The sequence below is a fragment of the Hippopotamus amphibius genome, chromosome 7 (genome assembly GCF_030028045.1).
Source record: "Hippopotamus amphibius kiboko isolate mHipAmp2 chromosome 7, mHipAmp2.hap2, whole genome shotgun sequence".
NCBI lineage: Eukaryota > Metazoa > Chordata > Mammalia > Artiodactyla > Hippopotamidae > Hippopotamus > Hippopotamus amphibius.
Genome location: NC_080192.1, coordinates 77,410,201 through 77,425,744, shown reverse-complemented (window position 1 = coordinate 77,425,744; position 15,544 = coordinate 77,410,201). Strand labels below are relative to the sequence as shown.

General features: G+C 42.1%; 1 protein-coding gene across 2 annotated transcripts in view; it reads left to right on the top strand.

The window, feature by feature from the left end:
- AFF3 (ALF transcription elongation factor 3) overlaps positions 1 to 15,544 on the top strand; it is a 556,683-nt gene that overhangs the window by 456,947 nt on the left and 84,192 nt on the right. For both annotated transcript variants that reach the window (XM_057741064.1, XM_057741063.1), the window contains one exon: positions 11,898 to 11,938. In XM_057741064.1, coding sequence (XP_057597047.1) covers positions 11,898 to 11,938 — 41 coding nt within the window. The remainder of the gene's footprint in view (positions 1 to 11,897; positions 11,939 to 15,544) is intronic.

The window sequence follows — 15,544 nt, the reverse complement described above, 5'->3', positions numbered from 1 at the left end:
AGTGGTCACTTAAGAGGTGAAAATCCTAATCCCAATACTGAAACAACAAGAATTGCTTCAGCTTTCTCTTATTTTATGTAATTGGTTTGCAGAGTGCAATTATGAGACTCTTTCCTAACTATGACAGGCCTATTTTTGCCTTCAACTATTGCTGCTTTGTCTGACTAAAAGAGATGTTTTGTGAAACACAAAGCCAGACTTAGATTTTGGTTCTTCCTGCACAGGTTGCATTTTTTTAACAAAACTATCAAAATATTTATGTTACTTTCATCTCATCTTTATGCAAGAACAAAGTAACATTTGTATTCTACAACCTGGGCCCTGGTTGCCTTCATAATAACCAACCACGTATGGAGGCAGTGGAAAGTAAATGGGATTCCACCAAAGCATCATATGAAGGTAGTATAAGGACTCTGTTAAAAGCTCCAAAAAGCATTTGGCAAACTTACCAAAAGCGGGGCATGAGCAATCCCAGTGTCCACCCGCTCTGCCAAAGATGAGAGTTATTACTGGGCCATCGTCATCTTGGCTGTGCTCGAGGTCTGGCCTGCACTGAAATTGCCCTGTGAGAAGAGTTCCGGGAGTGTATGGTTGACCAAAGCCCTGGGGAGCAGGCCAGAAAGCCAGGCAGCCACATAGAACCTGCAGGGCCTAGACTGCATCACCCTGCAGGCTCCAAATTTAGCCTCCCAAGAACCAGGAATTGCAATCCATGTACTACCGGTAGCGTGTCTCCAGGCAGCTTAGCCATTATTAGTTGGGTCTTCTTGTTTCCTTTCACTTTGAAGTTGACTCGCGTGTGCACGTACACACACACACACACACGTACACACATGGACTCATTCACATGGAAGGTGCTATTGCCTTGCCATTGCTCTGTCCCAGAATCCAAGTGTTTCTGCCACTCTCACGGATCTGAGAGTTGACAGCCGAGCTTGGATCTTTCACCTTCATCCAACAGCACCAGGCAGGCACTTCTTTTACATATGTAGCCATGTCATAGTGAGCCCTGAAGGTCAAAAGAATTCTTCTCTGGGAGTTTCTGGCAAGCTCTAAATAATGAATATGCTTCTGCCTATAAACCTCTTGAGGAATCAAGATTAGTCTCAAAAACCTAAAGCCCTCCCGTCTTCTTTGCAGACGTCTAAGAGATGACTCCTTGCTCCCTCTGTATTAGCATCCCCAGAGAAAGCTTTCCCCTGTGTCTGTTCACATCTGCTCAGTGTCCCACCAGTCCTCTTTGGCTGGGATTGGCAGAATCCAAAATGCATCTGGTCCCCTTCCCTTCAATCTCTGCCCTGAGTAGTCCACAGCCCAGCAGAGGCAGGACCGGGGTGCTCCGTGGTACTTCACTGGCCTGATTCCCTTACTTACCAACTCTGTGACCATGAGCAAGCCAACCTTACTGAAACCTCTGTTTCAGTATCTTAATGTCAGTAGACAAAAATGCTAAAGTATATTAATAGAAAATATTTTAAAAACAAACAACCCAATCAAAAAAGAAAGGGGGCAAAAAGACTGAAATAGACATTTCTCCAAAGAAGACATATGGATAGCCAACAGACACATGAAAAGATGCTCAACATCACTAATTTATTAGAGAAATGCAAATCAAAACTACAATGAGGTGTCACCTCACACGGGTCAGAATGGCCATCATCAAAAAGTCTACAAATAATAAATGTTGGAGAGGATGTGGAGAAAAGGGAGCCCTCCTACTCTGTTAGTGAATGTAATATGTGCAGCCACTATGGAAAACAGTATGGAGGTTCCTTTAAAAACTAAAAATAGAGTTACCATATGATCCAGCAGTCCCACTGCTGGGCATGTATGTGGAAAAGATGCAAACTCGCTCTAGTTTGAAATGATACATGCACCCCAGTTTTCATAGCAGCACTATTTATAATAGCCAAGACATGGAAGCAACCTAAGTGTCCATCAGCAGATGAATAGATAAAGAAGATGTGGGTGGGTGGATGTGTGTGTGTGTGTGTGTATATGTATGTATGTATACACACACAATGGAATACTACTCAGCTATAAAAAAGAATGAAATAATGCCATTTGCAGCAACATGGATGCACCTAGAGATTATCATACTGAGTGAAGTGAGTGAGTCAGAGAAAGACAAATATTATATGATATCATTTATATGTGGAATATAAAAAATAATACAAATGAATTTATATATAAAACAGAAACAGACAGACATAGAAAAAAAATCTTGTGGTTACCAAAGGGGAAGAGGGGGGAGGATAAATTAGGCGTATGGGGTTAACAGACACTAACCACTGTGTATAAAATAACAACAACAAGGAGAACTACTCCTTGTAGTTCTATACAGCACAGGGAACTATGTTCAACATCTTGTAATAACCTATAATGAAAAGAGATCTGAAAAAATTTGTGTGTGTGTGTGTATGGCTGAATCACTTTGCTGTATACCTGAAACTAACACAATATTGTAAATCACCTATACTTCAATTTAAAAAAGAAAATATTTTATATTAATATAAATATATATTAGTGTAAAACTATTAAACTATACATCTTAGTATCTTCCCCCCTCCCTTCCTCCTCTTCCTCTTCCCCTTCTCCCCAGCGGTGTTCTTTATTTACATTGCTGGAACTCTTTTTAGGCTTATTTAGGTAATAAAAGGAGAGGAGTACAGGAAGAAGCCATAAAATTGATTTATCTAAGCAAAGACAAGGAGCTAACAATAGAAGAATAGATCTAGAAGTAAGAAGAGGAAGTGAGAATGGTGAGATGGCGATATAGGGGAGACAGTGAGGAGAGGGAAGGAGGCAGAGAGAGAAGAAAGATTGGTAATTTACCACCTGTCCAACAGAGGTCACATAGAGTAAAATAGTCCCTTATATGGTACCTCGAGAGAAGCTTTTACTGAAAAATGCCAAAAGGAAAAAGTGAATTTCTTATAAGGAAGCAGGTACATAGAGAGTGCCATTTTGATTTTTAACAAAATAACAGACCAGCAAAGATTTGTTAGATCTACTTACCTAAAAAGGTACTTGGCAGTTGAAAGATGATACCTGTTTAAAAGCAAAAGACGGCCTTCCTCATTCCTTTAAAAAAAGTAATAAATTAAAAAAAAACGAACATTTGGTTTGTAATTGTACTAACAGAAGCTTGAATAAACTTTAGAATTTGTTCAAGACCGAAGCCCAGATGCCAGTTGTGAGTTCTCATCCTCTGACCCAAATCGTTTTTGGCATGAGATCAAATTGAATGAATGAATGAGATGAAAGCTTATCCATCATCCCTCAGCGGTTCGGAAGGGGCACCATTATGGCTTGGTCACCTAGTGACATTACACTCATCAAGCATTCATGTGCCCTGTGGTTGGCTAAACCTTGTACCAAGCATTATTCAATCATGTAACTGGTGCCCATTTCCTGTCCTCAAGGAGCTGGTATCTAGACTCCCTAAGTGTGGTCCCTTATGGGGTAAATATCCAGACGCCCAGGAAGAAGAAGCTACTTGCCATGGGAGAGTGATGCCACAGCTCTTGAAGCACAGGTTGCTCCCCAAGACCTGGCCTGGGGCTGAACGTCACCCAGCTTACTTCTCCCCGCCCCCACCCACACTAATAGCCTCAAGCACGGCCGTGGGTCTTTCTGCCATCACCTGCCCACTTCAGACTGACCTCTTACCACTCCCGCACCAGCCCCCCTTGCCGCATAGACCTCCTCCAGGAATCCACTGGCACCCTCTGACCCATAGCGTTGCCCGCATGGCGGTCGGCATGGCCCATCCTTCAGGGTGCCCTGTATCATCCAGACCCTCAGTGGAGCCTCGCCTCCTGGGAAGAATCTGATGTCAGTCACTGTGTGTGGGGGACAGCCCCTGGGGCATGTGCTCACCCCATCCCCACACCTTCCCTTCTTTTCTCCTAGCTTATAGAAGCTGCCCCCAAGTTTTCTGTTGAGATGGCAGAAGCCTCCAGGACCTGGATGTAGAAGGGGCCGTATGGCGGACGTCACCAATTGTTCGTAGTGTTACCTCTAGAATAAAATGCCCTGAAAATGCCCAGTGAAGGCAAAAGTGCCTCTCTTAATCCCTCTCAGAAGATTTGAGTTGCCAAATTAGGACGGCCACCAACCTCAAATAAGGCCCTCAAATCAGTCAGTTGGAACCAGAATCCAAATTTTGAGGTAATGTTATCCAGCAAACCATCTGGTGTCATCGACCTTAATCAGCACTTCCCATAGGACATACTAGGTACTAATAAATGTCAGTTACTGTCTTTATCAAATTTCTGGTAGACATATGCAAATCTAAGCCATGCAGTTCAAACAACCAGTCCAAATTTCTCTAAAGAGAATGGTGTACCCTAGTTTTTCAAGATAGTAAAATGGAGAAAAAATATACAGCTAAGGGGGAAAAATGTATTTCAGCAAAGCTCTGAAATTGGAGCCGTGGCAGATATAAGCATTTGTTATCGTCAGAAGTTACCTATTCACATCCTACTGGCAAATCATACAGCAGGTGCTGTCTGTCAGCGGGAAGCTCTTTCCAGTGGAGGATGAGCTGGAATCTCCGCCTTCAGTGATCTTCAAGGAACTTGAATTTTAGCCAAGACTAAAATTTCTGTGAAGCAGATGGCAAGCTCCCTGGGAAAGAATAGAACCCAGTACTAAGCCATGTTCCAAACCAAGAGCTCTGAGAGCAGAGGGTCAACAAGAGCTTGAGGGGGTTGGGAGGGGATGAAGTGGGAGATTGGGATTGCCATATATACATTACTAATCAGAAAAAAATAGCAAATTGTACACTTTAAATATATGCAATGTATTGTTTGTCAGTTGTATCTCAATAAAAGTTCTTAAAACAAACAAACAAACAAAAACCAAGAGCTTGAGCAGTCAAGGCAAGCTTCATAAAAAGGACCTCAGATGGTAGGCAGACTCTAAATAGAGGATGAGCTGGAGAGAGAACAGGAGAAGCACTGGCTTGATTTAAAGAGATGCCAAGAGTCACAGTGGTTTGTCCACAGGTGACCCCATTCAGCTGTTTGCTTTCTTTATTGGCAAGTTCCTCAGCCACTGAAATTCTATCCTCTCATCCTGATCTTGTTTATATTTGTAGAGTCATCTTTATTAAAGCAACCGAACACTATGCCCCCCAAAGCAGGGTTTTCTCCTCTTGTCCCTGACTCCCACTTGGTTAGCATCCCCTTTCACTCTCAAAACTGTTTTTGTTTGGATGATAAACTATATTGTCATCCCTGACTCTGCCTGACCCCTGTAGAGCGCAGGATAAGTTCAAAGTCCAGTAAACAAAATGCTATGTAGACAGCATTTATAGTAATCTGAAAATGCAAAGTAGTCATTATTACTGAGACAAAAAAAAAGACCAGAAGTAGACTCTTCCCTTTGTCTTGCAAATATTGCTAAATTGTTTGGAAAACACCAAATGGAAGCTCACAACATAAAAAGTTAAGACACTCATCAACTGGGACCAAAATGAAAAACAACAGCATAAAAGTTAAGTTAATGAAACATAAAATGTGCTAATAGATGTAGAAGGAAATTAAACAAGGAAATAAGTTAATAAATACGTCTCAACTTGAAGAATGGCAAGAAAAAAGTAAGGCCTTACCAGCCAGAATTCCTAGTGGTAGCTCCTTGACTGTCCATGTCATAAAGCTGATAGTGTGTGTAGCAGAGGTGAAAGTCAGTCCCACATGGAGTACAGAAACAGAGGTATATTCTAACCAGCTGGATCCTAGATCTGCTTCTCTTAGACCAATAGCAAAATGTAGATCCAGAAGATCAAGCCATCTCTCTCCTTCTTATGACTGTCATTTGCCAAAAATATATTGATGTAGTATAGTTAATTGGCATTTAACAGCTTTCATCTCACAAATCCAATTGTCTACTCAACTTGAACTTCACAAACCCAAACTTTTTTAGGTGGTGGGGGGGAGATCATAGCATTTAAAATATGGTTTTGAAAGGTTACTTTCCATTTACAGTTACTACAACATATTGGCTATATTCCCCACGTGATACAGTACATCCTTGTGCCTGTCTTACACTCCCTCCTCCTGTAATGCCCATCTCCCCTTCCACTGGTAACCACTAGTTTGTTCTCTATAAATGTGAGTCTTTCTTTTTTGTTACATTCACTAGTTTCCTGTATTTTTTAGATTCCACATGTAAGTGATACCATACAATATTTGTCTTTCTCTGTCTGATTTACTTCACCAAGCGTAAGGCCCTCCAAGTCCATCCATGTTGCTGCAAATGGCAAAGTTCTGTTCTTTTTTTATGGCTGAGTAATATTCCATTGAGTAATTTATATATATGTATTATATATATACATAAAATACATATAGAATATATATACCATATATACATATAATATATATAGTATGTATATATACATATGCATATATAATATATATATGTACACGCATATATGTATATTTATACCACATCTTTATCCATTCATCTGTTGGTAGACACTTAGGTTGTTTTCATGTCCTGGCTATTGTAAATAATGCTGCTGTGAACACTGGGGCGTATGTATCTTTTCAAATTAGAGTTTTTTACACACCCAAACGTAAACTCCGCCTTTGTCCTGCTCCTGCACCCATCTTACCCATCCCAGTCAGTGGCTGTTGACCCGTACCAGGTGCTCAAGCCGGGAACCTGGGACTGAATCCTGATGCCTCCCCACCTCCCACTTGCAATCAACAACAAGTTCCCTCAGCTCTGCCTCCAAAATGTGACACGAACTCTCTCCATCTCCACTGCTCCCGTGCACTTCTCTCAGCTAGATCTCTGCAAGTGAGCTTCAACTTTTGTCCCTTCGTGCCCCAACCCATTCACCACACAAAAGGCAGAGGGGTATGTGAAAGTATAGGTCATATTGCCTCATTCCCTACTCTATTTTTTTTTTATAGATTCACCAGAGTTAGAAGGAATGTACAGGCAGGTCCCATAGATCCTTTGCCCAGCTTCCCCCATGTAAACCTTTCAGTGACTTCTTATTGCTGTGGATAATGTCCAGAATCCTTAACTTGACCTCCAAAGCCCTGGGGACCTGCCGCTGTCCCCACCACTCACTGACCTCCCCGACAGCAGCCTTCCTGTGGTTCCTCAACTGAGCAGGGATCTAGGTCTGCCTCGGGCCTCTTCTCCAACACACTTTTCCCTTCTTCCTTCCCCACTCCTGTTTCTCTCATTCAGTAACTCTTCTTTGCCCTCCCGGTGGCAGCTTTGTTATCTTTTCCTTAGCGAGCCGTCTTTGAACACTTACTCCAAACGAGGCCCCTTCACATTCTGGTTGACAGCACCTGTCCTCCTTGGTCATAGCTCTTTTCATCTAGAATGCTTGTGTGTGTGTAACTTTTCGCGACTGGCTCACCTCTAGATTCCAGGTATCAATACAGTGTGGCAAAAGCTTTGTCCGTTTTGAGTGTCACCCAGGCCGAGCCCAGGCCCTGCATGTGATGGGTACGGCAGATGGCTTTAAGGAGCCATCCACGTGGTAGTTCTGTTTCTATCAAGTAAGAAAGAAACTGGATCATGATGAGACCCCTCTGAATTCCAGCTTCTTCACTTTATTTTCTCCCCACTCCAACACCCATGAACTTTTTCTGCGCTCGACCCAGTTACAGTAAGGGCTTTCATTTCCTCTTTGATTTCCCCTCAACAGCAGATAGTGACTGGTAATTCATTTAGCATATACATTGAAACCTGCAAGTCTACTGATTATGTTCCCAACACCCAGCTTGCTGTAATAAAGGCAGAAAAAAGATGTCATCTCTCGAAGAGAACCTGGAAAATGATGATTTCTGGCAGAAAACTTGTTTTGTCTCATAGACTTACCCTTCAGAGTCATTCATGAATGAGTAATGAACTCAGGAAAGATCAGTGACGTGTTCTCTTAACCCTCTCAATCTATTTTGCTGAGAACTGAATAGAAGGAAAGTTACAAGAGGAGATGATTTAGGAGGAGAGAAATATGGCTGCTGTAACATACATGTCTTGGAAGAAGGAAATTGGGCAATTCATCTAGTTTACTGTGAGTAGTTTTTTCAGGCTTCAATCATGAGTCACCTAAGTAATTTTTTTCCTCTGCTGTTTAATTCCAATGTTTATTTATTTTATTATTTTCCAACAGGAAAATAAAATAGTGTGCAACAACCAAAGTTCATTTTAAGAGAGGAGGCAGTAAAAAAAAGTTGGTCTTTGCTTTGGTATATGACATACAATTTTAATGCCATAAGCTTTTTTTTTCTCAAGGAGTTATTTAAAACATCTAATGTATTCTCATCTCCTTTTTTGGTGGATGATGAGTCATCCTCTGTAAAGTTTCGAATGATGTAGAATAGCTACAAATTAAACAGCACAATCAAAGCAGGCAGTGAAAATAGTGGTGCAGGCAATCGTGTGGACAGATTGAAGAGTGAGGGTCACAGAAAGACATTGCTTAGTGACTTGTTAGATGCATGATGTCTAAGCCCAGAAGGACCTTTTGGTCCCAACATCATATCCATCTGCTAAAGGAAAGCAGCCCCTGTTTCCAGCTTCCAGTTCAGCTTAACATTAGAGGACTCGCCAATATCAGTCCTATAGAGCTATTCTCAGCAGGTACCACCACCTGGGATGCATCAACTCGTAGGCATTCTTGTGATGGCCGGGCGTCTGAGTTTCTTGCTTTGGGTTTGCTTTGCTTTGCTTTTGCTTCTTAAATCATCTTCTTATAGACTGTACATCAACAAGCACTGTGTTTCCTTATCACAAAAGTCAGTGGGAAGTATTTGCAGGCAGGAGAGAAAAGAATCAATAGACTTTTAAAAAATTGACATCCAGGGCTGAGGGAAAATTCAGATGCCATGTGAGAGGTTTCTATTGACCTTTTAGTCACATCTCCTGTGATTTTTGTTATTCCAGGAAGAGTCTGTCTCCAGTGCCTCCTGCAGAGATGATGTTAAGAGACTGTGCTGATAAGACATACCATCTTTCCTTTGGGGAGTTGCAAATACTTTTTGTGTGTTTAGGCAAACAGATTCAGGAGTAGAGAGTGAAGTTCTTTCCAAGGATAACTGCCAAAGTGAAGGCCATCTTGCTGAGTGAGGAAAGAACTGTTTAGGAGATGAACCTGGGAACAATGACAGCTGCCCATCACCTGCTGGGTACTTTTTGTAAATGTGCTCCTGGGGTGGCCCTCAGGAGAGCACAGAGAAAGGAGAGAGAGGAGAGAGCAGGGAGTACCGTCCAGGCCTTCCTCCGGCTTCTCACCTCTTCCCCCTGCCTCATCTGACTCCCTCAGGTGTCCCCCCAAAGAGAAAGCACTGTAGTTATTCTTCGTTCCTATCTTGAATGAATAATGTGACACTGGAATGCCAGGGCTCTTGGGCCATCGTTCCCTGGAATCCAGGGAGGAAGGAGGGGGCTGCCGCCCCTTGGATTGTCCACAGTAGCCTAGACCTTGACTGGCTCTTTCTGCATCCATTTGGGGAAGGAAAGGGTAGTTTGGAAACCAAGACCTGGGTTGAGGACCAGACTCCAGGTCCATAATGTACATGAGAGGCAGAACCTGTCCCAGAATATAGCACTCTCAATTCTGAGTTCAACAGATTTTATGTTTTTTCTTAACTCACTGTGGTTGTGTCACTTGTGGAATTACCTAAGTTTCTCTTATTAATTTATTTTCCATTCCTGGTGCCAGGCCCAGGAGTTCATGTTTCCTGGGTTCTTTCTTCCATATCTGCCTTTCATTGCTACTTTGCTACAGCGTTTCCACAGAGACACCCTTGTCATTTGAAGGGGACCGTTCCTTATTGTACCTTCCTGACATTTGAAAGGCGTTAGCATCCCTGGGGCCAGGCACTAAATGCCAGTAGTGATCCCCTCATGAGTGTGACACTCAGAAACACCCCGACTCAATTCCAGACACTCCTGGGGTTGGGTGAGGGTAGCCCAGGTGAGAACCACTGCAGGGGGCTCGGACAGGCCCTTTCTCTGCCATCTACTCTGGGACCAGCAGTGCCTCTTCTCGCCTGACCACATTTCAGTGGCAAGGATCCCCTGAGTGATTCACTTGTTGGTGTTTACTCTGCAGATGTTTCCAGAGCACCTTCTAACAGCTCCACACCCTGTTTGAGGAGCCACAGATCCACCAGCCATTGGTCAGCACTCACGTCTGCCCCTTCCTAGCTCTGTCCTGCCTCAATCTTATTATTTGCATGTTATCTCATAAATGTCTGCCAGTCATCCCTGGACCTCTATCCTGACTCCCTACCTGGGGGACTCAGCTTGTCCAGGACAATGACCACTTCTTCTGCTTTTACTTTTGCCCCTCTTAGACCAGGGCAGTCATCTCTGTGTAGTAGGAATTCAGTAAGTGTTGATCTGACTGCCTGATCCAAGGCTATGCAACTGTCATCAAGGGTATATTTCGTTTCTGTAATAGGGATAATGGTTCTGATGTGTCATTGTTTATAATCTGAAGATTCTGTTTCATCTGCTCCCTAACTGTGTTGAGGAATAGCGTGGGAAACATTGGTGTCCCTGGTGAACAGTACACTTGACGTGTGTCTGGTGCAAGGTGAAGATGGACCGTGTGCCCTCCTTATCTCCTGTGTGTGCCCTGAGGAAGCCTTGGTCTTCGAGGCCATGCTTTAATTCCCCTCCCAATGTTGACTTCTCAGTCAGAGAGCATTGTGTGCCCTCTGCCTTCTGTAGATTCAGGGTGCTCCGCGGCAGAAGGCAGATGGGTGAAAAATAGAACAGGCAGACGAGAGGAAAGTGCAAAACGGGGAGATTCTGAGGGAGCAATGGAGGCCTTCTTATTTTCTTTTTTCTTTCAGTTTTTATAGTATGGAAAATTCAAACACATATAAAGTTTCCCAGAATACTGTAACTTTTCCCCAATGTGCTCGCCACCCAGCTCCAACAGTTATCAACCCAAGGCCGTCTCATTTCATTTATATGCCTACCCACTCTCTTTTCCCTCCAATTATAGTATTTTAAATCCCAGCATCGTGTAATTGTATTCGTAAATATTTTAATACGAATCTCTAAAAGACTCTTTAAAAAAGCATTGTCACAATTCTATTACTGTGCCTAAAACATACCAACATGTATAACAAAGGGAGTTCAACTTGATGATGGATGATGCCTTAGAGGACTGGGATGGGGAGGGTGGGGAGGAGTCGAGGGAGGGAGGGAATACGGGGATATGTGTATAAATACAGATGATTGACCTTGGTGTACCTCAAAAACTGGTACAAGAGTGTAAAGCAATTATATTCCAATAAAAAAAAAAAAAACTTCTTTGGTCTAACCCCGAAATAAATAAATAAATAAATAAATAAATAAATAAATAAATAAGTAAATCAGTAAATAAATAAATAAAACATACCAACAATCTCCTAGTATCATCACATTACCAATGTTCCTGTAGCCAAATGTGGTGTTTTTTTGTTTTTTGTTTTTTTCAATAAATCTGAAAACTGGGTGTAAAATTACACCTTCATTGGGAAAGAAGCAGCAAAGGAACCAAAACAGATCTTTTTCTTACAGGAAAGTAGAATCAAGCAATGTTAAAAATGATCTCAGGAAGTAAAAATGAAATAGCTCTAGTTGGTGCCACGTCTCCTGAGATCTGTCCAACCTCACCTGTGGAGTATGTCCAGCCTCCTCAAGCTCGCCTCCTGGTGGCAGGTGTGCTCAGTGGGCGCTTCCCTTAACTCTTCAGAAATGTTCGTTTCCTAACATGAGAGGATTCTCTACTGTGTTACTAGTGGTTTCATAATTGGCCACCTGGCAGAAATGTGGGTGACACAGGGTTCTTTTAAAGTATTGATTGAGCACATAATTTAAAAGTCAGAATATTAAATAAACATCTCTGCCCTTTCTTCCAGCAGGCAGCCCAGAGAACGGCTCTCCACGCTCTGTCTGACAGGTACATTTTGTCATTTTTATGAACTATAAATTGCTTTATGAAACATTGAGCCCTATTTATTGTGGCATATAATTCATAATCGGATTTTGTCCCTAAAGTATCTGTGAACTGGGATGTTAAACATTTTGCATGCTTCAATTTGTCATGCATGTGTGGAGTTTATTACTGCAAAAATCGCCATGCTGTATGTCATAGAAAGTATGAAGAATCCCTTGTTGTGCAATGAAACAAGAGACAAGAAACTTGGAGGGAAAGTCCTGAATGGTGCAGTAAATTCTGAACTTTGGAATTGGTTGAGATCTAAGGTCATTTTTCAACAATAAGTACTTCATTTATTCTGGGATGTTTTCTTCAGACTTTTTCCATATCATTTCCCTGAGAGGTATCTGTCTTCTGATGAGATTCTCTCTTGAAATATACTTTATGCATGGAACCCAATTCACAGTCCTGCGTGCCTGACTTTTTACTCCTTGCTCTGGCTTGTTTTTTCTGACTTGTTTTATTGAATGAGATATGTAAACCTAATCAGTAAACATACTCAAGCTGTATTTTACATCTTCCTTTGCTTATAAGGCTGTATAAAGATAGTTGAACAGGGATATGTAAAGGTACTTTCTAGAATAGACCAGACCATTTATTGGTTTGGGTTTGTTTTTGATTTCTCATTTCTCAGAGAGAGAGAGAGAGAGAGAGAGAGAGTGTGTGTGTGTGTGTGTGTGTGTGTGGAGGGCGGGGGTGGGGGTGGGGTGTTAAAGAACCATCAGGAGGTAAAGATGAAGGCTTGTTTTCTCTCCACAAGTGAAGTTCTTACAGGGTTAGAAACAGCTGGAGGAGATGTTCCCCGTGGCAGGCTAGCAGGCACCTCAGCAGTGTCTCGCTAACCATTACCTCCCTCCAGTTCTTTTTTGTGGAATGAGCAGTAATTGACTGTGTAAACCCCCTCAGTTCAGTGCTTCTCCAAAGTAAAACCTGTCACTTAGGTGAATTATCTGTGCACATGAGTGAAAAGCGTTTTCTTGATGGTGGCAGGCTGAGCCCGAGTGTTTTGATTTCCTTCCCCATGACAACCACACAAGCCTATGGGCTCTAAGAGTGGCTGCCACGTGTACTTCTGGGATTGCTTCTGGGATTTTCATGAAAGGTGATGACTGTACTGCTTCTGAGTCTGTTGGTAGGAGGAGGAGAGACTCAGGATCAAAACACACTTAAAATCTGACACATTAATCCCTTTCCTCTATTATTTCTTTTTTCCCTTTGACTTTTCTTCTTAAGTGATTCCTTCAACAAAATGCATTGAGAAGCAAGAGAAAGCCCTCAGTTTACAATATTATGCCATTGCCAGTGGTAAGGAGGTTTCTTTTTGGGGTGATAAAAATGGTGTAAAATTAGATTATGGTGATGATTTCACAACCCAGTAAATATACTAAAAACAATTGAATTGCTTTAAATGGGTGAACTTTATGGTACATAAATTATATTTCAATAAAGCTACATGTACAGACACAGAATGTCTTCATAGGCTTTGGTAGAATGAATTAAGAACCGTTTTTAAAAATATGGACTCCCTTTGAAGACATGGATATAGAGAGAAAGATAAGTCATCAGAAATTAGAACTGACATATTCTAAGGCTCCTCCCCAAAAGATACATGACTCTGTCCCGGGTAGAAAATATGCATGCCTTTTCATAATGAGCAACGCTATTTGTTACCTTTGATGTTTTCTGGTCTTCTCTCGAAAACACCTCCTGAAGCCCAATAATTAATTGACTAGTAAATTAGTATCTTAGCCCTTGTTCTTATATAACAGCTTAGTACAGATTACCATGAGGGAAAAGAGTTTATTCCCTAGAAACAGAAAAACAGAGGTTCCTGTTGTCACTGCTCTTCTTACGAATTTCTCTGTCTTGGAATGTAACTGAGCATTTCCCTCTGAATCTAACAGTTTTTCTGTTCAAAGTAATGAGCGTCTTTCAAAGTAATGAGTTGACTTTCCCTACTCTTCTAGCAATGCAGTTGTGTAAAGCTTCTTCTCTGTGCTTTTCCTGTTGTATGTTTTCCATTTATTCAGGGCCATGCGAGTATTTCCATGAGGGAGAAGTCCCTGTAATTGTCTGGAGATACAGTTAAAAACCCTTCTTCAAAATAAGGACTTGTAGCACCTACTGAGTTAATTGAATTCATGTTTTCTAGTTTCCTAAATTAGGGAATGCTAACTTATCACATGACAGATAGCATTTTCTATCACTTTACGTATTCTGCGGAATAACTTAGTCTTTTCTAGAAAACGAAGGATATGATTCTGGGTCCAATGACTGTATGCCTTGCCTAAGATTCTGTCTGTCACAGGAACCACCTCAGGGTGGGAAGGGAATTGAGTAAAAATCCACCCCCCGCCCCCAGGTTATGACCTTCACAACGTAGGCATCTCTGGCTCCTTACAGCCTGGTGGTAATCTATTATACATCCATCTACACAGACTCTTCTGGTTTCCTAAACCTTTTATTTCAGCTTATTACCCCCTCATGATATAAAATTCTGTAATAATTAGGCAGCACTTTTGTTTCTGTCCTAGAAAAAGGAAGAGCAGTTTTCAGGCCTTCAAAGGTACTTCCTGAGCTCTGCAATTCTGGAGTTGGACAGAAAGCCTGCAGCGGCTTGAGTCAGGCCACCACATTAACACTGAGGTGTCCTGCTGGTTTGCTCCTTTGTGGGCCCGTGTCACTTCCATGTAACCGTATAACTGCCTAAGCACCTGGTGAATACAGGATGTGTGATCCAGGAATAGAGCTGTTTTGTATCAAGATGTACAGCTTGATGATGAAATGGGATTTGCTTGACTGGGATTGTTGTGGGGATGTGAGTTTACACTGTAGGAAGCCAGTTATCCTCTGCTCCCCTGTAAGAAAGCCTACCTTTGAGGCTTGGGGACCTGGCCTAATGAGAGTAGATATAGGAAAAAGGGGTGTCATTGCCTTTTGCTTTCTGAGGGCAGGTAGAAGTCTCATACCTTTGAGATGACAGACGGTAGAGGAAATCCAGACGTCTTCTGAAGGTCAGTCTTGTCTGTCTTTTCATTGCTTCCACTTCCTGGTTTCCAGGGGCATTCTAGCAGAAATCTAGCATCTGAGACTGTCAAGGTTTCAAGTTCAGTGAGTCCTCAGGAGTTAATACACCACCTTGATTAATTAAAATTCTGATATTGCCATTACTGAAATTTAAAAAACATCTGTGGTCACTCCCAAAGGAAAGCTTTTGCCTTCTTTGGTTTTGTCTGAGTGATGGGCTTAATTTATGGTTCAGCCAAAGTACCCCAAGCACTCCACAAATCCAAACTGGATCGTAACGGCGAGGCAAGTGTGGGCTTTGGCCCAGCTAACCCGTGCCACCTGCAGCCATGGGAAGGGTGTGTGAAGGTGGCATGGAGTGGGTTTTGTTCTTCTCTACTGCTGACTGTAGAATTTTTCATCCGTTTCATGCCATTGAGAGGCAGCTGGCCTACCAGAGCCTGCCAATGCCCCAAATAGTGAAAAAGCAAGACCCGAGGGCAGAAAGAGGTGACAGAATTCTCAAGAAGGTAAACCAGTCAATTATAAGAAAACCTCCCT